Source organism: Euleptes europaea, chromosome 14 (assembly GCF_029931775.1).
Source record: "Euleptes europaea isolate rEulEur1 chromosome 14, rEulEur1.hap1, whole genome shotgun sequence".
In the NCBI taxonomy this organism is placed as follows: Eukaryota; Metazoa; Chordata; class Lepidosauria; order Squamata; family Sphaerodactylidae; genus Euleptes; species Euleptes europaea.
The window spans coordinates 55,212,121-55,236,494 of NC_079325.1; the positions used below are offsets into that span (position 1 = coordinate 55,212,121).

At 48.6% G+C, this 24,374-nt stretch overlaps 1 protein-coding gene across 18 annotated transcripts in view; it reads right to left on the reverse strand.

The window, feature by feature from the left end:
- Positions 1-23,808, reverse strand: part of FNBP1 (formin binding protein 1) — a 231,185-nt gene extending 207,377 nt beyond the window's left edge. For all 18 annotated transcript variants that reach the window (XM_056860326.1, XM_056860325.1, XM_056860335.1 and 15 more), the window contains exon 1: positions 23,709-23,808. In XM_056860326.1, coding sequence (XP_056716304.1) covers positions 23,709-23,732 — 24 coding nt within the window. In that variant the 5' untranslated portion in view covers positions 23,733-23,808. The remainder of the gene's footprint in view (positions 1-23,708) is intronic.
- Between the last annotated feature and the right edge of the window lie 566 nt (positions 23,809-24,374).

The window sequence follows — 24,374 nt, forward strand, 5'->3', positions numbered from 1 at the left end:
AAGCTCCACCACCACCCCAAATCTCCAGGAATTACCCAGCCCAGAGTTGGAAACTCATCCTGAATTAGCATTAGGAAGCAAACTCACCAAATTAGGAATGCTGTGTTTCCCTTGCCTCCAATAATTGCCTCCTTATGCCCCCCATGAATAAGAATGATCTGTTCAATCACTTCAAAGAAACTGATCTGTTTTCACTTTTATCATAAGCTCCACCTTAGAAACTGAGATGGGACCACATCAAACCTCTTTCAGATGACACATACTCAATAAATAGTTTAAACCCAGAATTCACTTATCATTCCTGGATCTGGCCTGGCAGATCCACTTAAGAGACAGCAAATGCACAAGGAAAGCTTTTTACTGAAGATCCCTGATTCATGCATTACTCACACAGCATAATGCTCCTTGCTCCCAAAAAGAACTCAGAAATTTGTAGGGGGTGGGAATCTCTCTCCTGCAAGATGGGTTTTGCTACAAAAGAGAGGTGCACTCATTTGAAAGAGAATGTTAAACTACTGAAACTGCCTATTTTGATATTTTATCCAAAATGCACCAACAAATATCTTATTCGCTGGGGAAGCTGAACTATCAATGGAGATCTGTGAGCAATCAAATAGGAAAAAATGGCAAGCAAGGAAACCACCCTGACACACTTGGTCACACGTTTCTCATCATGGATTCAGGGCAGTTAAGAATAAGAACTTTACATTTATCTCTGTTGAAATGCATTTTGTTGGTTTTAGCCCAATTCTCCAGCCTGTCAAGATCATCCTCTATCCTGGCTCTGTCTTCTACCGTATTTGCTACCCCCTCCCCAATTTGGTATCATCTGCAAATTTAATAAGCATCCCCTTTATTCCTTCATCCAAATCATTTATAAAGATATTAAACAACACAGGGCCCAGGACAGATCCCTGAGGCACTCCACTAGTCACTCCTCTCCAAGTAGATGAGGAACATTAACAAGCACTATCTGGGTGCGATCTGTCAACCAGTTACAGATCCACCTAACAGTAACAGGATCTAAACCACATTTTCCCAATTTGTCAACAAGAATATTATGGGGATCTTACCAAAAGCCTTACTGAAATCTAGATAAACTATGTCTACAGCACTCCCCTGATCCAGCAAGGTAGTAACTTTCTCAAAAAGGAGATAAGATTAGTCTGAAGAGTTGGTTTTTATATGCCAGCTTTCTCTACCACTTAAGGGAGAATCAAACCGTCTTACAAACTCCTTCCCTTACTCTCCCCATAACAGACACCTTTTGAAACCTTCCCTACAACAGACATCCTGTGAGAAGAAGAGTTGGTTTTTACATGCTGACTTTCTCTACCTTTTAAGGAGACCCAAACCGGCTTACAATCTCCTTCCCTTACTCTCCCCACAACAGGCACCTTTTGAAGTAGATGGGGCTGAGAGAGTTCGGAAAGAACTGTGATTAGCCCAGGGTCACCCAGCAGGCTGCATGGGGAACCCAACCCGGTTCACCAGATTAGAGTCTGCCACTCATGTGGAGGAGTGGGGAATCAAACCCGGTTCTCCAGATCAGAGTCCACCACTCCAAACCACCGCTCTTAACCGCTACACCGCGCTGGCTCTCCAACACCATCCCAAGGCACACTCATGTGCTTCAAGAGAACTGCCAGTGTATGGACATAAATAAATTACTTAATATGAGAAACTCCTGGGAGTGTATAGCACACAGTGAAGGGCTTTCCCGTTATTTCTCTGCATGATTCTGTGCTCTGGTGTTGTTGCCTTTCCGCCTGTGCTGGGGTTTGGGGAACTCTGCCATGTTTTTGCATCATTCCTGATGCAGAGATGCAACAGAATGACCTATTCTCAGGGAAGGTTGCTCATTGTGTCTCTGAATGAGGCACTGTTTCAGGTTTGCCTCTTTCTAATCAGGAGGCAGGCTCAGGAACAGCGATTCATGTAGAAATACAAGGGTTGGGCATCTTTTAAGGCCAGCAACAATTACTCTTAGTTTACCAGTCAGCCCTTTTGTTTGTGCACGCATCTCGGTTTTGTTCAGAAAGGGCACCTCAGATATCAGCTGTTTTGGAGACATTGATACAAAATAATAGCATATAGGGTGGTTTGCATAAGAACATAAGATCAGACCAAAGGCCCATCTAGTCCAGCATTCTGCTCACACAGTGGCTGACCACTCTAGGAAGCGCACGGTTGGGATGCCTACATTAGTCAGTAACTACATATACAACCTGTGAAAAATGCAATTGTTTGCAACATTATTTGAATTTCCTAACCATTCTGAAATGTGTGTAACTCTGTAAACTTCCAGCTAGTGTAATTGTTTTGGCCACCAAGAGATTTTGCAATGAAAATCCTCCCTTCAGTCTGATGTCTCCTGATCTAAATGTTTCCTTCTGCATGTATACTGTTTTCCTAGGCTGCCCTGGATCCTGTCAAATCAAGTATGTTTGGGACATTGTGAGCTGAAACTTAATTCTCAGGGGCATTGTGGGGGGGGGTCCAAATCAGATCAGGACTCAGGCAGATGAGGAGAGGAAGGATTAAGCCTCTCCCACACCATTTCCCCCACATGAAACGGCCCTGGAGAGCCATTATTTACCCCTTTGACTAAACTTATGTGTAGCCCATCAGTACACATATTTCCTCCAAAATTTCACTTATTTTCTCAACAAAAGGGGGAGGCCTTTTTCCCCACATAGCTTTCAAATTTCTGGAAATGTTTTACTCTTATCTGACCCCCCCCCCTCCAACTTCCGTTTCTGGTCTTTTGCCAGCTTACACCTGAGCCCTCCTCCAATTTGAAACCCGCCAGGCTTGCTTCAAGCAGGCATGCTCAGAATCCACACTGATTCATTTAACTCAACCCCAGAGGAAAATCTGGCTCTCTGCAGGAGTGTAACAACACGTCAGGACCATTCATGTTACTCCCCCACATTCACAGAATGTGTAATTTTGCTTAAATGCTGAGCCAAGTCTATCCAACGCACAATCTGGCACATTCACTACTCAAATACGGATTAGTGGAAGGTTTGTAAAGAAACCGCTACTCGCTTTGAAAAGGCCACACGTGCTCAAGCTACACACACAGAGCTGGACTGGCTAACTGACTGGGAAAGTTCCTGGTAGCCATTGCCCTGGAGAGGCACTGGTAGCCAGCAGGAGGAAGAGGAGGAGGAAGAAGAGGAAGGAAGAGGAGGAGGAGGAAGAGTTGGTTTTTATATGCAGACTTTCTCTACCGCTTAAGGAAGAATCAAACTGGCTTATAATCATTTCCCTTCCCCTCCCCACAACAAACACCCTGTGAGGTAGGGGGGGTGAGAGAGAGCTCTAAGGGAACTGTGACTAGCCCAAGGTCACCCAGCTGGCTTCATGTGTAGGAGTAGGGAAACCCACCTGGTTCACCAGATTAGAGTCCACCCCTCTGAACCACTACACCATGCTGGCTCTGCAAGCTCAGCCAAGCAGCCACTGCAATACTGGCAGCGAGGCAGGGGCCGGCGGCACAACCTTCACACAGGGGAAAAAGCATAATCGCACTCATTTCTGTATTCTGTTCAAGCATTGAAGCAGGGGCTGATTGAAGGGCAGGAGATCCGGGCAACTGACTGGGCATTAGGCGTGGGAGAGCAAATATTCGAAATCTGCCACTGACTGTATTAGTCTTTAACAAGCAGGGGCTCCTCAAGGAAGGGCGTATCATATTCCTTTGAACCTGCTCCCCCATCGTTTCCTCTTTCCCTTCCCTGGCAGCCCCGCAGCCGCTCCCTTCTTGCTGCTTCCTTTTCTCTTTCCCACCCACCAACCTACTTTCACCTGGCCCCCAGCTTTCCTTCCATCCCTCCCCCCGGCAGGCTCTACCCAGGAAAAGTCTGGTCCAGTTATGTGATGCCAGCAGATGGGCAAGGCCTAGCTGCATAGTGGGGAACCTGAAAGGATATATGGGGGGCACTTCACTTTCCCCTTGTTACAGAAAGAAGGGGAGGAAAGTGACTTTCTTCCCGGGAAAACACTCAAACCAAGCATTCCCTGGAAAGCACCTTGGTAACTAGCCACCGCCACTCACCTCTGAGAACATCTGGACTGTCCTGAGAAGGTATCCTTCTGGCACGGTACGAGAGCAATAACTAAATCACTGGATAGGAACCCTAGAAAATACCTTATAAACAACTGTGTAGTGCCTATGCAAGGGAGAATCCAAAATGTCCAGATATTTATAGTCAATGGAATCTGACATAAGCCAGCCTTCTTTCTAAGAGTGACAAGCTGATTTAGCAAACCCCATGAAAAGTTCCACCCCTGATGTCAGAGGCTACTGTTACAAATCAGAGTCTTATAAATATTGTCCCACCCTATCAAGCATCTGGTAATGGCTCTGAACTTCCATGACAAATGGGTGGCCTGGTGTGAGCTCCAGGCTTGGGAGCGCAGCTGGCTCCAAGGTTAAGTTGCTCAGAAGTTTGTTATGACTGCTTGCGCTCCGTTGGCGTGATAACTGTAATCTACCATGGGAACCAGGCTCGGCCTGGTATCTAACTGTGCCTTTGTGATGTATATGTTCCAACCTGCCCGCTTCCCCCCCATTAGAGTCCTCGTACCTTTTCCTGTAAGTTGCTGCGATACACCTTATGCTTCCCAAATAAACGGCTTCTTAGATGACTCTGTCTGGACGTCTGGTGATTGGGCTTCAACAGGTGAACCCAGACCTTACATTAGGACTCTAATCACTCCTTTATTCTCCTTTTGTTTCTTTTCTTTGTTTTGGATTTTGGGGGAAATGAGGCTGAAGCCTCTTCCCTAAGTTCTGCATGGCGGCAGCGGCTGAGTTCACACTTTCTCCTGGAGGGAGGGATGACGGATTGTCCCAGGAAGGAAGACCCGGGACAGTTACAGCCAGAGAAGTGCTTCGCCAACTCCTCCGAGAGGAGGTGAGAATACAGACCCTGCGCGCCCAAGAGGAGGCTGCGGGAAAGGACTTCCAGCGATCCATCCTGGAGGGAGAGTCCTTGCGTTGGGCTGTGGGCTCAGGAGAGGCCACGGATGTGGAGGTGGATCTAAGGCGACACCGAAGCCTAGACAGGAGTTCCCGAACTCCGCAGTGGAAGGAGTCCTGCCGGCAGCGCAGTGCAGAGAGGTTGAGGGACAGTAGGGACAGACTGTTGGATCGGTACCACCGCGTGAGTGAGAATGCAGCCAGGGGTAATGAATCTCTCCTGGAGGGCCCCGATCCCATACCCTTATCCCTCATGGGGGAGCGAGTGGAGACGGCAGGTCCTACTCAACTCCGGTTTCGTCAGGAGATGGAATGATCGTTTTCTGAAGCGGTAGATGCCCGGGCCACCGAGCTGGAGATGCTGGCAGCCGCGCAGGCATCCGGAGCACAACCCAAGGGTCCGGCAACGCCTGACATGGATGAGGGGGAATGGACGTTCCACTCGCTACCCTCATTTTTTGACCTTCCGAGCAGGGAGGACACAGACGAAGTCCAACGTCTGCGGGCTCAAAACCAGGCATTGCAGGAGCACATGGCTCAGATGCAGAATCAAATGGATTTAATGTGGCAGGACTTAGGCGAGATCAGCGGGTACAAACTCTTGTACCAGCCCTGCTGCCGCCTGGACAACCAGGTCAGCCAGGAGTGCTGTTCAACCATCGTCAGGTGGGTCGCAGTGGACCTCTGCTCCGCTCCCCCCAGCTCCACAGCCAGGAGCACCCCAGCCAGCGCCAGGATTACCTGGGGCGCCAAGACAACAGGGGGTGCCGACGCCTGGAGGTTTGGCACCACAACAACTAAGAGGGCCGCAGCCCGGAGCGGGGGGACACGCTCTGCCACCCAGAGGTGTGGGACCGATGCCTGCAGCGCTGGGACTATCAGGGGCGTACATGCAACTGTGGCAGTCAAGGTTCCTGCCTCGACGGCAGAGGTCGGGGGTGCATCTAACATCTCCCAATTACCCCCCGAGTATCTGGACTTTGCTGACGTTTTTGATGTTAAAGAGTGTGACGTTCTACCCCCCCACCGCGAGATGGACGGTGCTATTGAGGTGGGGGGGGGGAGAAGCTAACAAAGAGTAAGATTTATCCTATGAATCCTAAGGAAAAAATGGTACTGAAAGACTAATGACAAGAATCTGGCACGGGGCTTTATCCGCCCTTCCACGGCTCCCCACTGCGCTCCTGCCTTCTTTGTGCGTAAAAAGACAGTTGACTTGTGATTCTGTATAGACTTTCGTAAACTGAATGCGGTCACCCAAACCAATGCCTATCCCATCCCCCTCGTCCCGGACCTCTTAAGCCAACTAAAAGAAGGTCGCATTTTCACTAAACTGGACCTGGTGGAAGCTTATCATCGCATTCGTATTCAGGAGGGGGATGAGCCATTAACTGCCTTTTCTAGTTGCTTTGGGATGTTTGAATACCTTGTGATGCCCTTCAAATTGAAAGGAGCTCTGGGGGTCTTCATGCAAATGATTAATGAAATCCTTCATGACTTGTTGTTTAAAGGGGTAGTGGTTTACTTAGACGACATCCTCATCTACTCCAAAAATTTGGTTGAGCACGTTGCCTTGGTCAAAGAGGTTCTGCGACGTCTCAGAGAAAACCACCTCTATGCTAAGGTTTCCAAGTGTGAATTCCATAAAAGGGAGCTAACGTTTCTAGTCTATAGAATTTCACATCAAGGGTTAACCATGGACCCTGACAAAGTACAGGCAGTGGTTGACTGGGAGCCACCAACTACTCGCAAGCAAGTACAGAGATTCCTCAGTTTCGCTAATTTTTACCGGAATTTCCTCAGCAACTTTGTACAAATCGTGCTTCCGATTACTGACTTACTCAAAACCCAGGGAAAGGGAGTTGCCGCTACCCAGCCTTCTGCAAAAGTAGACTGGACCCCGGAATGTCAGGTAGCCTTTGAGACTTTGAAACGTTTGTTCACAACCGAACCGGCGCTTAAGCATCCAGATTGCGACCGCCCGTTCATTGTTCAAGTAGATGCTTCTGAAGTTGCCATGGGAGGGACCCTCTTGCAAGAGGGGGGAGGGTGGCCAGTTATACCCATGTGCTTATTTCTCAAGAAAATTTTCCCAATCTCAGCTCAATTGGCCCATTTGGGAAAAGGAGGCAGCAGCAGTAAAACACGCTTTAACGGTCTGGAGACACTTCCTTGAGGGTTCTGACATTCCCTTCCAGGTTTGGACGGATCACAAGAACCTTGAGGCTTTAACGGGGACTCACAAACTCACCGCAAAACAAGTGAGATGGGCGGACTTCTTTTCTCGCTTTCGTTTTGTGATCAAACACATTCCGGGCAGAAAAAATCTCTTAGCTGACGCTTTCCCGGCTCCCTCAATACCCAATTAAGGTGGAACAGCCCACCGAGTCCCTGTTTACTCCAGAGCAAAGAAGTATCCTACCCACCTTGGCAGTTCAAACGCGCGCTCAGGCGCGGTAAGCCCAGGCCGGGAGCGACTCCCCTCAACCCCCCGAGGGGGTTGCCCCTCCTGTTCCTCCGCCATCGCTCGGAGATGCTAGCGGTGACACTTCAGCCCAGCCCCCAGCAGAGAGCGACCCTGTTGTCCCGGAAGGACTACCCAATTCTTTCCGTGATACTTTGATACGCGAATGCCTAGCCGAGATGAATAACAATGTCCTGCCTTCTGGTCTTGAGTGACGGGGGGAAATGTGGGTTAAAGACACCAAGTTATACGTGCCTAAAACTTTGCGAGCAGAAGTGTTAGAACTGGCTCATGGAGTAAAAACCGCTGGACACTTTGGGTTTGTTAAAACGTTGCATTTGCTCCATCGGGCCAAAAGGAAGTATAAAGCCCAAGCTGACAAGCATCGGACCCCTGGCTGGGCACTCAGGGTGGGTGATTTGGTATATCTCTCCACCAAAAATCTGCGGTCTCTGCGACCCTCCAGAAAACTGAGTGAGAAGTACATCGGGCCTTTTCCTATCACCCCAATTATTAATGAGGTAACGGTGGAATTGCAACTTCCTAAGACGTTAAAAAGAATCCATCCAGTGTTTCATGTCAGTTTACTAAAACAGTACGTGCCAGCACTTCAGTGGCATCCAGAAGAGCCTCCAGAGGCTTTTGCTTTCTTTACTGTATCAATTTTTTTACGTTTGTTTGAGGCTTATAATTGTAACATTGTATACATTGTATCCTTATTCGCCTTGTTTGTAGTTTGAGGTTTCCGTGTGCATTCCAACACAGATTATATGACCTCCCTCAAGCTCCTATGCATTATATGATGTATGCTAATTATTTGATGTTGGTGTATTAATATTGTTTTGGTTTAGAATTAATCACCCTTGCAGTTATTTTCATACATATATCCCAATTTGGGTTTACTTTAGTTTTACTATTGAGCCACGTATTACCTGGAGGTTGGCAACCCTAGCCAGGGTGTTTGAGGGAGTTTGAATTGGAAGGCATCTTTTATGGGGAGAGATTTGGGGTTTGGTATTTTATTTTTGTTTTTAAACTGGAAATGTTTTCAACTATTATTGTAAACTGCCTTGTACCACAAGGAAAGGCAGGATATAAATGTTTTAATAATTATTTTTAAGTAACGTAGTATCAAGTCGTCTGCAGGTGCTGGTGGGCCTGGCTATGAGGACTACTCCCTCAAAGGCCAAAATAGCCCTGCAAAGGACCCTTCCCCTCCTGAGTGGCTTTTACTGATAGAAACCAAGTCCTGAAGGTTGGCAATTGTTGGTGGTGATGGCTGCCAACTTGGAAGGCTTAAAGAGGGGAGTGGACATGTTCATGGAGGAGAGGACTATTCATGGCTGCTAGTCAAAATGGATCCTAGTCATTATGCATACCTATTCTGTCCAGGATCAGAGGAGCATGCCTAATAGGTGCCATGGAACATAGGCAGAACAATGCTGCTGCAGTTGTCTTGCTTGTGGGCTTCCTAGAAGCACCTGGTTGGCCGTTGTGTGAACAGGCTGCTGGACTTGATGGGCCTTGGTCTGATCCAGCATGGCCTTTCTTATGTTCTTAAGCCCCAATGGGGAGAAAAGTAGGGCATAAATTAAGCAAATAAATACATAAATAAATAAGCAAGTAACATCTGAAACTGAACTTTGTACTCAAGCTTTGCACTGAGGTATGGGTGGGAGGAATCCAAACTTTGTGTCCACCCACATACACAAACCTTATTAACACTGTACCATTTCTGTCTATAGTCCTGGACCAATAAGATATGGAATTAGCCCACCTACAAAGAGAAAATAATTTTGTTTCTATAGCAAGGTTGGCTCCAATGTATGGTGGCTTTCTGTTTCCAACCTACAAACAGCCCAGGGACCTGAGGTTCAAAACCATCATAAGGAAAGGTTTTTTCCCCCACTACTTCCCTACTTTCTCTCTCCCCCCCCCCACAGCTGCTTTACCACCAACGCTTTCAAAACCAGCCTTGGTCTCGTAGGTGGGGTAGAGGCCTGCAGAGCTGGCAGCCATCTCCAACCACAAATATACACACAGATGCCTGGCGTGGCTGAAGTCTATCATTAGAAAAGCAGCCTGATGTTTTCTTTCCTACAAAACAGAGACTGGAGGGGTAGGGAAGAAGTAGAGCAGGGGTGAAATTCAGTTCACGCAAACTGAGGCTTCTTCCCCTTGAAGTGGCCATTCTGCATCTAGACACTGCCTCTCTTCACACCGTGGCTTGCATGATTGAATGCACATGGGAAGAGCCCTGCTGGATCAGACCATCTAGGCCAGCATCTGTCTCACACAGCGGCCAACCAGTTACTCGGGAGGTCCAACAACAGGGCATAGAGGCCGAGACCATCCCCTGATGTTGCCTCCTGGCACTTTGATTCAGAGGTTGACTACCTCTGAACGAGGAGGTTCCCTTTGCTCAATGTAGTTTGTAGACCCTGACAGACCTGTCTAATCTCCTTTTAAAGCTGCCTGTGCCTATGGCCGTCACTACATCCTCTGGCAGCAAATTCCACATTGTAATTAGGAGTGTGCAAAAAACAAAATTGGTATTCTTGATATTCCCAAATTCCAATATGAATATTGCATTTGAATTTGAGTATTTTTCAGGAATCTGAATTTTGGGGGTCCATTATTCCCTATGGGTAAAATTTCAGGGTGGCTGGGGACAGTGTTATTTTTAAAGGTATACACACCAAAATTTTAGCAGAGCTGCGGGTGCATGTACATTTAAATAACCCCCAAATTTTAAGTAAATTGGACCAAGGGATCCAATTCTATCAGCCCCTGAACAGGGTGCCCCAAGCCATCCTCCATTATTTCCTGGGGGGGGGGGGAGAGAAAAAACCTCCAACTGCTTCCAGGCAAAAGCCATGCCGGCAAGCAGCAATCAATGATCAAATCATGCCTCCCATGGAAGAACCAACATAACAAGCCCTATAGAACCATTGCAGAACCCAGTAATCCCAGTAGAACTACAAGCCAACGTGCCAAGCCAAACAGAACCAAAATCAAACCAGGGAATCTCTGCAGTGGAAATGCCGGGGGGAGGCACTTGTGCAAACCCAGCAGAACCAATGGCAATGTGCAAAAGCCCAGCAGAACCCAGTGCCTGTCTGGCAGTGCATGCTCAACAAAAGTAAAGTCAAACGTGAGAATCTCCACAGTGGAAAATCAAGTTGGGAGCACTTCAGCAAGCCCAGCAGAATGGCCGTGTACAGAATGCCCCCAGCACAACCCAGGGGCACTCTGGCAGTGAGAGCTCTACAGAACTAATGTCAAACCGGAGGATCACAGCAAAACACATCCAAGCATGGGATTGGGGTGGGTGGGTCGCAAGCCCAACAGAACAAATGGCCGTGTACAGAATGCCCAGCAAAACCCAGTGCCACTGTGGCAGTGTGAGATCAACAAGACTAAAATGCATCCACAGAAGATTTAATCAGTGTTCCAAGCAGACCATTTCCCACCCTATCTGCACCCACCCCTCCAATCAATCAGTATTTAAGGAAATAGCCCAGGCCTTCTCTTGGGACCTAACAACCCATCAAGCCTCTCCTACCCTTTTGTTGGAGCCCCAGAAAAGCAATCAATTATTTGTTCTCTGGCTTTCCTGCCAGCTTACGTTGTACCACCCCAGGACCCATTTTGGGGTATTAATATTGGCCCTTTGGTCCATATGTGTGTGTGTGTGTCCTGCATCCATACACCCACGCCCACTGACGTGTGGGCTCTCCTTTTTGCTTCCAGAAAGGTTGGTCATTTTCCACCTCAGTGCTGCTTTCCCTCGACGTCCCTTCAAGACTGGTAACTATCACTCATCCCTAAACTCTGCCCAACCTCCTACCCCTCTTCTCTAGCTAGCTCGTGTGATCTGAGTGTGCATTATTGTTTGCTGAAAATTCCCTTATTTGCCATTATTTTAGTCTTAATAACACTTATTTCAATTATGCAACCACATGCTCATTTAAGAGTTCTCGCCTGGACAATCCTGGTATATATAGGTTATCAATCCTAGTCCCCCACCCCTTTCTCTCTGTCTCCAGCTAATTCCCCCAACTTAAGTGGAGACTGCCTGCTCAGGGTAACAATAGCACCCTGTGGGAAAAGAGCCTCAGTATTTGATTGGGGAAACCTGAATTTAAATCCCTGTTTGGCTTCTAAATTCACTGGCTCAATTCAGCCATCATGCCAAATAATGGTTTTCACTAGCTACAACTTACCACCCAGATCCTGGCATTAGCTTCCAAACTTACAACAGGTAAACCATGGTTTAAATATCCTTGCCTGCTTGCTTTTCAGTCTTCCCAATACTTTGCTTTCTAAACTCACTTCCTAGTGTAGCAGAGTATAGGTACAGGCTGTAACTTTCAAACCGTGGTTTGCAAGCCTACCTCAAACCTTGGTTTTGGATTCTTGATTGCTGGTTTGAAGCAGAGCTTGGCTTGTCAGTGTGACGGCCGTGGTGGAAGGCACCATCAAGTTGCAGGTGGCTCATGGCGGCCCAATAAGGTTTTCAAGGCAAGAGATGAATAAAAGTGGTTTGCCGTTGCCTGCCTCTGTGTACAGACTCTGGTCTTCGTTGGTGGTCCCTAATCCAAGTACTAACTATGGCCGACCCCACTTAGCTTCAGAGATCTGATGAGATCAGGTTAGCCTGGGCCATGCATGTCAGGGCTGCCCATGTGGACAAGCATACTAAATAACAGCTTCCCCTACTTCAGCGTGATGTAGTGGTTAAGTGTGGTGGAACCGGGTTTGATTCCCCACACCTACACATGAAGCCTGCTGGGTGACCTTGAGCTAGACACAGTTCTCTCCAAACTCTCTCAGCCCCAACAACCTCACAAGGTGTCTGTTAAGGGGAGTGGAAGGGAAGGCAATTGTAAGCCCGTTTGAGACTCCTTAAAGTCAGAGAAAATCAGGGTATAAAAAACAACTCTTTTTCTTCTTCACAGAGCAAGATAGGAACACTATGGATTGTGCCTTGAACTCCTTGGAGGAAAGGCAGGATAAAAATGACAGACAGGACAGGCAAAGCTTCCTTTATAGTTTGGCTGTGGATGGCCTTGGAAAAATCCTAAAAAGATGAGAAGATCAAACTTAAGATCCATCAGCCACCTTTCTTGATTTCTAAAACAAAGGCTCAGATCAGACATAATGCAAAACCATGTCTATTCTCTGTTCTAACTATGGTTAGATTATGACATCAAGAGCCAGCCCACAGACAATCATTCAAACCTCAGTTTGCTCTGAGAAATGCCAGTTTCACCACTTAGGCTGGCTGCTAGCAAGAGGCTGCAAAAGGCAAGAGAAAGCTGAATTCTGAATCACTCCAGGCAGGTGTCTCTGGTCCGGAAGTATGGAACAGCGGTGCCAATTGAACAAGCCAGACTATGTCAGGATGTCTGCCTTGCTGTACCCCACAACACCACAGTTAAGAACAAGTTTGGTTTTCAAACCTTGGTTTGATGGCTCTCAGCTAACCACAACTAGTGGAGCAGACCATGTTCAGATAATCACACTAACTATAGTCAGCTGAATAAAACCATGGCTTTGCACAATGTCTGAACCAAGCCGAATAATGTTGTGCCCTTGCAAACCAGGCCTGAGGCAGGGGAATATGATGAGTGCTCCCAGCAGGCCCACACTCCTTCCTGTTTGCCGTTATTCGCCAGCAACTCTTACCTAAATTTTTATTTCAGAAATAGTGACCCACCTACGGTATCTATTCCCTGGTCAGATGCAGGGCAAATGGGAGGTAGGCATCTCAGGGGCGAAGCCTGGAAGAATCTGGCAAACCACAGAATGTGGGCGGAGCAAGGGGCTCACAATCTGACAGGTCCAGGCGGAATCTGGAGATCACCAGCTTTTCAGATCCCCAATGTTGGTGAAAGCCAAAACCAGCAAAATGCAGGTTGGGTTGGTTGCTCTACATCAGTGGTTCCCAAACTTTTGGGGGCACTGCCCCCTTGGTTCCACAAACTCAACCCCAGCGCCCCCTACCCTATAAAAAGAATTATTCAAAATAGGAGTTTGCATGAATCAAATTAAAACTTTCTGGTTGAAATTTATTCAACAAAACTGATGGACTTGATCCAGTGGCACCAGCTCTTCAAAGCCTGGAAAAAAATTCTGGTAGTTTCCACCAAATTTGCCAGCATGGTGCCATAGCTTGATCTATTGTAAATTAGTGAACAACACAGTTGAAGGGCCCCACCTCTAGCCTCTTAGTGCCCCCCAGGTAATCCCACTGCCCCCCAGGGGGTGGTACTGCCCACTTTGGGAACCACTGCTCTGCATGGTTTATGCGCTCCCCCTCCCCCACATTCAGAATAGGAAGTAAGCGCGCACACAGCAGCATGGCTCAGTCTGTGGAAAGCTGCGCAACTCCCCGGTACACCACAAAGGAAATGATGCTTAGCAGAAGCTCTCACATTCGAGGTGTCTTTCTCTGAAGATTATTTTTATCTAAACATCTAGCCTGATGTTAATGGATCTTTTTTATTGCAAACAGACTGTGCAGTTGATACCTGAATACTGCTAAAGCCAGGAAGCCTTTTAGTTAAGGACATTTCATCACCCACACTCAAGAGAAAATTGTGGAGATCGTTACCTTATAGGATTGAGAACATAGGATTGTATATAGAATTGTAAGTTGTAAGTCTTTCACTGCACTTTTGCACCCCCAGTGACCCCTACTACATGCCCAGAAGATGGCCAAGATGCCCTCCCTGTCATCATCTGCCTAAGGTCATAGAATCAGCATTGCTGACAGATGGCCATCTAGCCTCCGCTTAAAAACCTCAGCAGAACTTCATTTCCTACAATCTAGGGGGATGAACATGTTCACCTGCCAACAAGAGCCAAAACCCTTAGACCACAGAGGGCCAAGTTGGCTTACCCCATACCACCCAGCTGCCAACAGGGAGGGGAAAGGAAAGCTTGTTGACGTCACAGTTGCAGCAGAAAGATACGGAAGCAACCATTTTGAGGGCCGTCAACATATTATCATATCTAATTGCACTATCATCTCAATGCAATCCCCACAAGGAAGTTAGTTGCTGACCAGAACCTTAGATTAAATTCAGTCCCATGGACACCAAGAATCCGGAAGGCCCGCTCGAATGTCCAGGTCATTAGAAGGAACTTTTCTCCCCCTCCCCAGTTGCCACTACCCCCCATCTGCAAAGAGGCAGAGAACTCCCCTCCCCTCCCCTTGTGTGAGTCACCTCAAACGGATGCACATTTCTAAGGGAGGCTGTGGACGTCTGTGGTTCAAGTGCTGAACTAGAATCTGGGAAATTCGAATTCAAATCCCCATTCGGTTCAGAAACTTGCCGGGTGACCATGGGCTGGATATTCTCTCTCAGTCTAACCCAGGGGTGGGGAACGTCAGGCCCGGGGGCCGTATAAGGCCCGTGAAATCATTTGGTCTGGCCCTTTGTGGGTCCTGGCAGATCTCTAGCTCAGAAGGATCTAAGACTGGCGATCTGCCTCCTCCCACGGACAGGAATAGCCTCTATTCAAGGTGGATGTGAGTTTGTTTTGCCGAGAAAAGGAACCTTTCCCCCCCTTGCAGAAGAGTCATTATCTATGGAGCTGCTAGGACCTCCCAAGAAACTGTGTTAACCCTTTCCCACCCGGGCCATGGAGAAACTACGTGGCAGACACTCAGAGCTGTCTCTGGTCGTGCCTCTTGGCTAACTGTTTGACCAAATATAGCAGGCTAATTTTTAAGTTGATAATTTTGTATGGCCCGCGAATAATGGTATAAATAGCCAAATGGCCCTTGGCAGAAAAAAGGTTCCCCACCCCTGGTCTAACCTATCTCACAGTGTAGTGGGGGTTGGAGGTTGGTAAAGGACCTCTTTGGAGGGCAGGTGGGATAAAAATGTGCTAGGTAAACAACCGAAAGCCTTTTTCAGCTCATTCCTGAAAACTTTGGGCGAAAGTCTTCAGGAGGCGGCGTGACCTCGCCGCCAGCGTAAGTCATTGTAAGCGCGCGATTACACGCACTTACGCTGGTGGCGAGGCCAGTCCCGCCGGAGGACGAGCACCGTGGGACCGCACCTCGCCCCTCCGCTGGCGCGGCCTCTCCATGGCGCCGGCCACAGCATAGAGAGGCAGCACTGGCGCAGGGGGGCGGGCCGGGGGCAGGCCGGGGGGAGGAGCCGCCAGCTAGGTGGCTTCCTATCCCGGTTCAGCTGGATATGCCGGTGCCAGGAACAGCGGTGCTGCACCTGCTTTTGAGCATCCGCAGCCTTGCTATTTTCAATGGGGCTTTTAGCCCCTGTAAAACAAAAAAAAGCTGCGACGCGGCTTTTTTGTTTTGTTTTACGGCGTGCGCAAATTGGCTTAGGAAGAGGCGCAGCTGTGCCTCTTCCCTGCCAACTCCACACGTTGTTGTTTCAGGAATGGGCTGTTAATTGCTCAAGAAAAAGCACTTTGCACATGCTCAGAAACACTGTGCCCACAGCACCTATATTTGCAGAATTCTAGAGAGCCAGCGTGGTATAGTGGTTAAGGTATCAGATTAGGATCTGGAAAACCCAGGTTTGAAGCCCCACTGTGCCATGGAAGCGTGTTGGGTGACCTTGGGCCAGTCACACACTCTCGGCCTCAATCTTGGCAAAGGTTTGGATGGGAGGCCTCCAAGGAATACCTCCGTGATACGGAGGCAGCCAATGGCAAACCATCTCCCAAAGTCTCTTGCCCTGAGAACCCTACAGGGTCGCCAGAAGTCAGCTGTGACTTGATGGCAAAAAAAGAACACATGAACATATCAAGCTGCCTTCTACTGAATCAGACCCCCTTTGGTCCATCAAAGTCAGTATTGTCTACTCAGCCCAGCAGCGGCTCTCCAGGGTCTCAGGCAGAGAAAGGTCTTTCACATCACCTACTTGCCTAGTCCCTTTCACTGGAGATGCCGGGGGCTGAACCTGGGACCTTCTGCATGCCAAGCAGATGCTCTACCACTGAGCCACTCCTGTCCTTTTGAGGTCACAGGGACCTTGAGTGTATAGTGATGAAACTTGCCTACCAGTAAGCTAATCTGTTCCAGGCAGCTACCTGTAACCTGCCTAGAGTTAGTCGTATCACCTGGCTCAGATCATCTTTCGTAAGCACCGGCCAAAATGACAGCCGTCAACGGCAAACAGACATAGCCTCATCTGTCAGTTCTGCGCTGCTCATATTTATCCAACGCCACAAGAATCGCCGAGCAGACCAGACGACTGGGTAATGACTTGTTTACCTGGAAAGCACCGTCTACCGGCTCCTTCAAAGCATTGTGCTGAATCAACTGCACTCACCCAAACAGGCCGCTACTCACCCACACTCTCTCCCTGCAGGGAAACAATTAGCAATTCTACAATCCTTTAACACTTCAATAAAACGCCTCTCCTAAGGAGCAAAGGATGCTTATACCTTTCATTTGCCCTCGACTGACAGCCTGCAGAACTTGGGCACACACGCACACACATCTGAAATCCCACTACATCTTGCCAGACTTACTAATTCCACACCTTCTCCACCACCAGCTCAGGTTCCCTTTGCCGACCCTCTGGCCAACGCAGTAAACTTTGCCCAAAGCTAATACCCTGTCATTAAGCTATTTCATGAGGCCGCAAATCCCAGTTCATTCATGAGAAGAAACCCTTAAGATAACTTTGCTCCACAATGCACCGCCGTCTTCACCACACATGCCGGCATCTTTTCGTATGTGTCTCATGTCCATTTTTTTTTGAACTAAGCACTGGATACAACATCGGCCTCCTAGAAATAAGGCCAACCTGATGAGGAGGTGCAATCTAAAAGCCCCCCTCCTCAAAGGGCACATTTGGGATGATATTCAGGCATGGCAAATACATGCCATGCCAGGCATCAGCCTCATTGGATTCAACCTCCGGAGGCAGGGAACACTTCTATAATCGCAGCAGGCAGGCACGTCACAATCAACTTCCCTAGAGTGGTTAGTCGATGACAGGTTTTTCCAGACTTTGTAGATTGAGCGAATATTTTCCACATTGCCTTGTCTGCCACAAGACCTCTGAGTATCCACCACATCTGTAGAGGGTTCGGAGAACATTTCTATGGTGCGCACCCACACACAGAACACTGGTTATTAGGATTCACCCTCATGCTGCATGAACATTTGCCCTAGAACACAACCCAGTATCTCTCACAGCTACACTTTGGGGAACATACAAGTTGTCCTACATTACTGAGTCCTCTTGTTGAGGAACACTGGAACACGGTTTGCAAGCCACTACTGTAGAGAGATAACCATCTTGTGAAACATAGTGCCAATCAATGGCTTGGTTCAGACATAACACAAATGCAATGGTTTAACAACTGTTAGTGAAACCAGGATTCAGCATGCAACCAATCAAATCCAGATTTGCCTTGATAAATGTTGGTTTCATAGCTTCTCATAGTTGCTATCTTGGCCTACACTGTGATGAGGGCAGTGCTGGAGAACAAGACAGGTTTAAGCAGGAATCTCTGTGTTTGTATATCAAGCAAAATCTTAGTGAAGACTAACCGTGATTAATACGCCAACTTCAAACCATGCTTTCAGATTCTGGTAGAATAGAATAGAATCATAGAGTTGGAAGGGACCACCAGGGTCATCAAGTCAAACCCCCTGCACAATGCAGGAAATTCACAACTACCTCCCCCTCACACCTAGTGACCAGAAGATGGCCAAGATGCCCTCCCTCTCATCATCTGCCTAAGGTCACAGAATCAGCATTGCTGACAGATGGCCATCTAACCTCTTAAAAACCTCCAGGGAAGGAGAGCTTACCACCTCCCGAGGGAGCCTGTTCCAGTGAGGAACTGCTCTAACTGTTAGAAAATTCTTCCTAATGACTAGATTGAAACTCTTTTGATTTAATTTCAACCCGTTGGTTCTGGTCCAACCTTCTTGGGCAACAGAAAACAACTCGGCACCATCCTCAATATGATAGCCCCTCAAGTACTTGAACATGGTTATCATATCCCCTCTCAGTCTTCTCCTCTTCAGGCTAAACATACCCAGCTCCTTCAACCTTTCCTCATAGGACTTGGTCTCCAGACCCATCACCATCTTTGTTGCCCTCCTCTGGACACGTTCCAGCTTGTCTACAGCTCTCTTAAATTGTGGTGCCCAAAACTGATCACAGTACTCTAGGTGAGGTCTAACCAGAGCGGAGTAAAGCGATACCATCACTTCGCGTGATCTGGACACTATACTTCTGTTGATGCAGCCCAAGACTGCATTTGCCTTTTTAGCTACCGCATCACACTGCTGACTCATGTTCAGTGTTTGGTCTACTAAGACCCCAAGATCCTTTTCACACACACTACTGCTCAGACAAGTCTCCCCCATCCTATAATTATGCATTTGATTTTTCCTACCTAAATGCAGAACTTTACATTTGTCTTTGTTGAAGTGCATTTTATTAGTTCTAGCCCATTTCTCCAGCCTGTCAAGATCATCCTGCATCTTGGCTCTGTCTTCTACCGTATTTGCTACCCCTCCCAATTTAGTATCATCTGCAAATTTAATAAGCATCCCCTCTATTCCTTCATCCAAATCATTTATAAAGATGTTGAACAACACAGGGCTCAGCACAGATCCCTGAGGAACTCCACTAGTCACTTCTCTCCAAGTGGATGAGGAACCATTAACTACCACTCTTTGGGTACGATCTGTCAACCAGTTGCAGATCCACCTAACAATAATAGGATCTAACCCACATTTTCCCAGTTTGTCAACTAGAATACTATGCGGAACCTTATCAAAAGCCTTACTGAAATCTAGATAAACTATGACTACAGCATTCCCCTGATCCAGCAAGGTAGTAACTTTCTCAAAAAAGGAGATAAGATTAGTCTGGCATGACTTATTCTTGAGAAACCTGTACTGGCTCTTAGTGATCAGATCCATCCTTTCTAAATGCTCAAGGACTGACTGATGATTTGTTCAAAAACTTTTTCTGGTATAGAAGTCAAGCTGGTGGGTCCGAGTTACCCGGATCTTCCTTTTTCCCCTTCTTGAAGATGGGGACAACATTTGCCCGCCTCCAATCTTCAGGCACCTCACCTGTTCTCCAAGAATTCTCAAAAATAATGGACAGAGGATCAGAAATTACATCTGCAAGTTCTTTGAGTACCCTTGGGTACTCATCTGGCCCAGAGGATTTTGTTTCATTTAAAGAAACTAGATGTTTGTGCACTATCCCAATGCCAATCCTCGGCTGCAACTCCCTTCCCTCATCACGTGTTCTGTTTATGCCATGTTGAGCACCACTTCCCTCACAAGAAAAGACAGAGGGAAAGTAGGAATTGAGGAGTTCTGCCCTCTCTTCATCTCCCGTTACAATTTCACTTTCCGGTCCCCGCAGTGGGCTTATCTTGTCCGTGTTCTTGTTCTTACTCTGCACATAGGAAAAGAACCCTTTTTTGTTGTGTTTAGCATCTCTCGCTAGCTTAAGCTCATACTGAGCTGTAGCTTTCCTAACACTCTCCCAACAAGCACTAGTTATTTGTTTACAAGGCCCTCCTTCCACTTCCTAAAGAAGTCTTTTTTATTTCTCAACTCTTTAAAAAGCTGCTTATGGAGCCACCCTGGCCTCTTTAGGCTCCTCCCATTTTTCCTTCTCATAGGAATGGTGTGTGATTGCGCCTTCAGTATTTCATTTTTAAGAAATGCCCACCCTTCTTGAACTCCCTTCTCCTTCAGTATTTCTGACCATGGGATTCTACCCAGCATCAGTTTAAGTTTGTTAAAATTTGCTCTTTTAAAGTCCAACCTATATGTCTTACTATGTGCAGTTTTTCCTCTCCCCAAGATTGTAAATTCCAAAAGTATGTGGTCACTACTACCCAGTGTGCCTACTACTTTAACCTCATCGACCAGTTCTTCCCTGGTATGATGGACCCTCAGAATTGAAAGTTAGTGGACTAGGCCAGGGGTCTGCAAACTGCGGCTCCCAAGCCGCATGCGGCTCTTTGGCCCGTTGAGTGCGGCTCTCCGAACTTGGTTCGGAGCCCCTGCTCTTGCACTGGCAGCCGGCTGAGGAGCCGGCGCGCCTGAGAGAGAGAGAGAGCAGGCGAGCGGGCGCACTGTCTCCCCCCCCCCCCGCAGCCGTGGAGAATGGCTGGGTCCCCCTTTCCCTTGCCCTCAATGGTTGGGAGGCTAAAGCCTCCCCTCCCCTCTAGCCGCGCGATTGCTGGGCGGGCGGCTTGGCGGTTCCTGCCCCCCCCGCCTGCCTATCAGCTGTTGGGCGGGGCGGGCTTCCTTTGGTAGACCTGGCCTCCGGCGGAGTCCCATTGGGAGGCCATGTCTACCCACTGGCTTTCTTGGGGGTAGACCTGGACTCCGAGGAGGGGGAAAAGTCCCCCTTCAGAGGCTAGGTCTACCAATTGGCTTCTATGGGCCTCCGGAGGCCAGTTCTACTGCCAAGAAAGCCAATGGGTAGACCTGGCCTCCCAACGGGACTCAGCCGGAGGCCAGGTCTACCAATAGGCTTTTATGGCGGTAGACCAGGCCTCCAGACGAGGACTCCGGACGGGGAGGGGGAAATGGCAGGTACTTACAATTTAATTTTTATTAATAAATAAGATCACTATTAAGTATGATATCAAGTTTTATTCAGTGTACCTATAGTTTAATTAAGACTTAAAACTTTAATTAAAGTTTATTAAGTTAATAAACAGTGTACCTACCTATATAGTTTAAGTGTAAGAAATTTGGCTCTCAAAAGAAATCTCAATCGTTGTACTGTTGATATTTGGCTCTTTTGACTGAGTTTGCCGACCCCTGGACTAGACCATGTTCAGACAATCACACTTCTCACAGTTTAATTCAGCCAAGGTTTCACATGACATCTGTACAGAAGCTAGGGTTCCCTAGGGGAGGAGCCATAGCTCAGTGGTAGAGCATCTGCTTTGCATGCAGAAGGTCCCAGGTTCAATCCCTGGCATCTCCAGTTAAAAGAATCAGGTAATATGAAAGCCCTCATCCTGAGACCCTGGAGAGCCTCTGCCAGTTGGAGTAGTCAAGACTGACCTTGATAGGCCAAGGGACTTTATTCAGTATAAGGCAGCTTCAACTCTGGTTTGGGAAATTCCTGGAGATTTGGGGATGGTGCCTGGGGAAAGCTGAGTTTGGGGAGGAAAGGGAGCTCAGCAGGGATATGACACTATAGAATCCACCCTCCAAAGCAGCCATTTTCTCCAGGGGAACTGATCTCTGTAGACTGGAGATCAGTTGTAATTCTGGGAGAACTCTAGGCCCCACCTGAAGGCTGGCAACCCTAATCCCAAGCCCATAGCCACCACACTGAGGAAACACATCCACAACACACCAAATCAGCGCCATTCTGGAAGCTCGGAAACTCTATCCCCCATCCTCATCACCAGAGGAGGAAAAGAAGGCCAACTCGAGAGGAAGCCACATCTCTATATTTTGCCTCAGGCGGCAAAACGGATCAAGACCATGAAACTCTAACAGACCTCTGAGGGACTTTAGGCTGAGCTGTTTTAATTCAGTTTATCGCCGCCAAGGCTCAACATGGGTTCCCAAGAGATTTTTGAAGTGTAAAGTGTTCTAAATGAAATTCACTTAAACCACCCAAAACAGAACTTGCTCAACGCCCCCCTCCCCACCCGAACTGAAGTTCTGCTGCCCTAACCATGGTCTCCCCACCAACAACCCTCTGAAAGAGCAAATAAAATGACCTCATATCATTTCCAAAAAACGTTACTACAAAGACCTCTATAATTGTAAGCTGTTTGAGAGGATCACAATTCTGGAAAGTTTATGAGGGGTAGGGTAGCCAAACTCCAGGTGGGGCTGGAGATCTCCAGATGACAGAGATCAGTTCCCTTGGAGAAAATGGCTGCTTGGGAGGGTGGACTCTATGGCATTGTACCCCCTCTGAGGTGCCTCCCCAAACCCTGCCTTCCCTGTGCTCCACCTCCAAAATCTCCAGGAATTTCTCTAACCAGAGTTAGCAACCTGGGGGGGCGGGGGAGAGACCCACTTTCCCTGATCAAATGAAATCAGGTCTCTAAATGAACTGGCAAGGTTGATCCATCCCCCTCTCTCCTGAACTACAAACGCTAGTCTTGCCACCCCCACAAAATATACTAACCAAATAGGAACATCCTTTTCTCTGCTTGTTATGCTTAAAACCACAATTTCTTTAAGACCATGACCTTTCGTGTGTCCAAAGTCATAATCTCTGCTGTTCTGCCAAACCCTTGCAAAATACTGGGTTTTATTCATTATTACAATATGTCTCTTATTTCATTGATAGTCCGCATGAACAGCCCTGAAGACTGGGGGGGGGGGGACCTCAAGGTGTTCCTAAAACATACAAATTTATATGCAACAAAATAACACATGCACAAAATACCGTTTTCTGATAGGGATGAAGGCAGAGGCAGAAACACTTTGAAGCTGCCATCCTCTGCACCCTGACTTCAGAGGAAGCCCCGTTAATTAAAATGCATTTACCTCTGAGTAAGCATGCATAGAATTGAGCGATAAAGAACGCCTAAATTATCATTCTCTCTCTCTCTCTCGCCTCCCATTTGCCTGCACAGGACTACGGTAGGAGATAAACATCGTAACTGATCAGAATAACTTTTTTTTATTCGAAACAGTTATTTGCTCTTTGGGTCTCTTGGGTTACGATAAGAACAACTCTGCCAGGGAGCCTTTCACACGTACACGCATCAGTCGGGGTTGCGGTTCCACCCCCCTTCTCCGTTGCAGACGGGGATTAACGCGGCGGCGATGCGGAGATCCACTCCCAGCAGATCCCCCCCTTCCCTGCCAGTCGAGAAATGCAAAGGCGCCTTGCAAGCTGCGCTCGACGCACTGGTGGGACCGCTGATGTCTCATCCCCCACCCCACCCTGCCCCAAAGAGCCCCATCAGGGCAACCTGGGGGGCAGATTGCAGAGAAGGGCACGAGGCAGGGGTCTCCCAGGGCTCGCAAACCATTATTTCACCAGGAGGCGGAGAACCCAGATTCTATGGGTGATTTTGCAGGCTAACTTTTCCAGCAGCGTTTCCCTCTGCAGCGTTGAGATCTCCAACAGGATTCCCCCCCCCCCCCCGCCGCCGGTCTGAGCCCAGGAATAGCGCGCCGCCGCTCCCCTCCACCCTTGCCCGGCCGTGCAAAAATAGCCCCCACCCACACGTCGCCCAAAGCCGTGCCTCCCCCTCCCCCCCCTTCTCCCTCTCACTTACCCACAGCTCTGCCCCCCAGCTCATGTTGCCAGAAGATCCAGCCAGGGGCGGGCGAGGGGGCTGACCCGGCAGGACTCGGAGGGGGGAACTGCTAGGGCTTTGGGGTCCCGACCCCCTTCTGCTCCCCAGCCCCCCCAAGAGCCCCTTGCAAAAAACCCTCTCCAATGCTTGCAACGGGTGGGAAAACCACCCCGCCAGGGCTTCTCCCGCGGAGGCTCCTGCCCGCCGGCCCCGCTACCTCCTCATCGCTTCCTCCGGAGCAAAATGGCCAAAGCAGGAGCAGCCCTGGAGTAACGGGGCGGGAGGACTTGACAGCTCCGGAGGAGCGCGCATGCGCCCATCCCCGGCAGCGTGGAGGCGCAGGGGAGGCGGGCGGGGCGGGGGGGGTCCGGCGCTGGTTCGTGCAGGGATTGCGCAGGCGCGGAGAGGGCGCGCAAAGACGGTCCCCGGGCTCCGAGCGCTGCGCGCGCCAGCCGCCGCTCGGCCTTGCAGGGGGGAGGGGGCGCCACCTAGCGGCCGCTGCGGTGCACCCGCGCGCAGGGCGATGCAGGGGTAGAGGGCGGGGGAACACCCATCCAGACGTGTTCTTTGTTAGGATCATGCCTCTGGCAAAGGGAGGTACATATTTGAGATGTAACCTTACAGAATGGTTAAAAGACCCTTGCA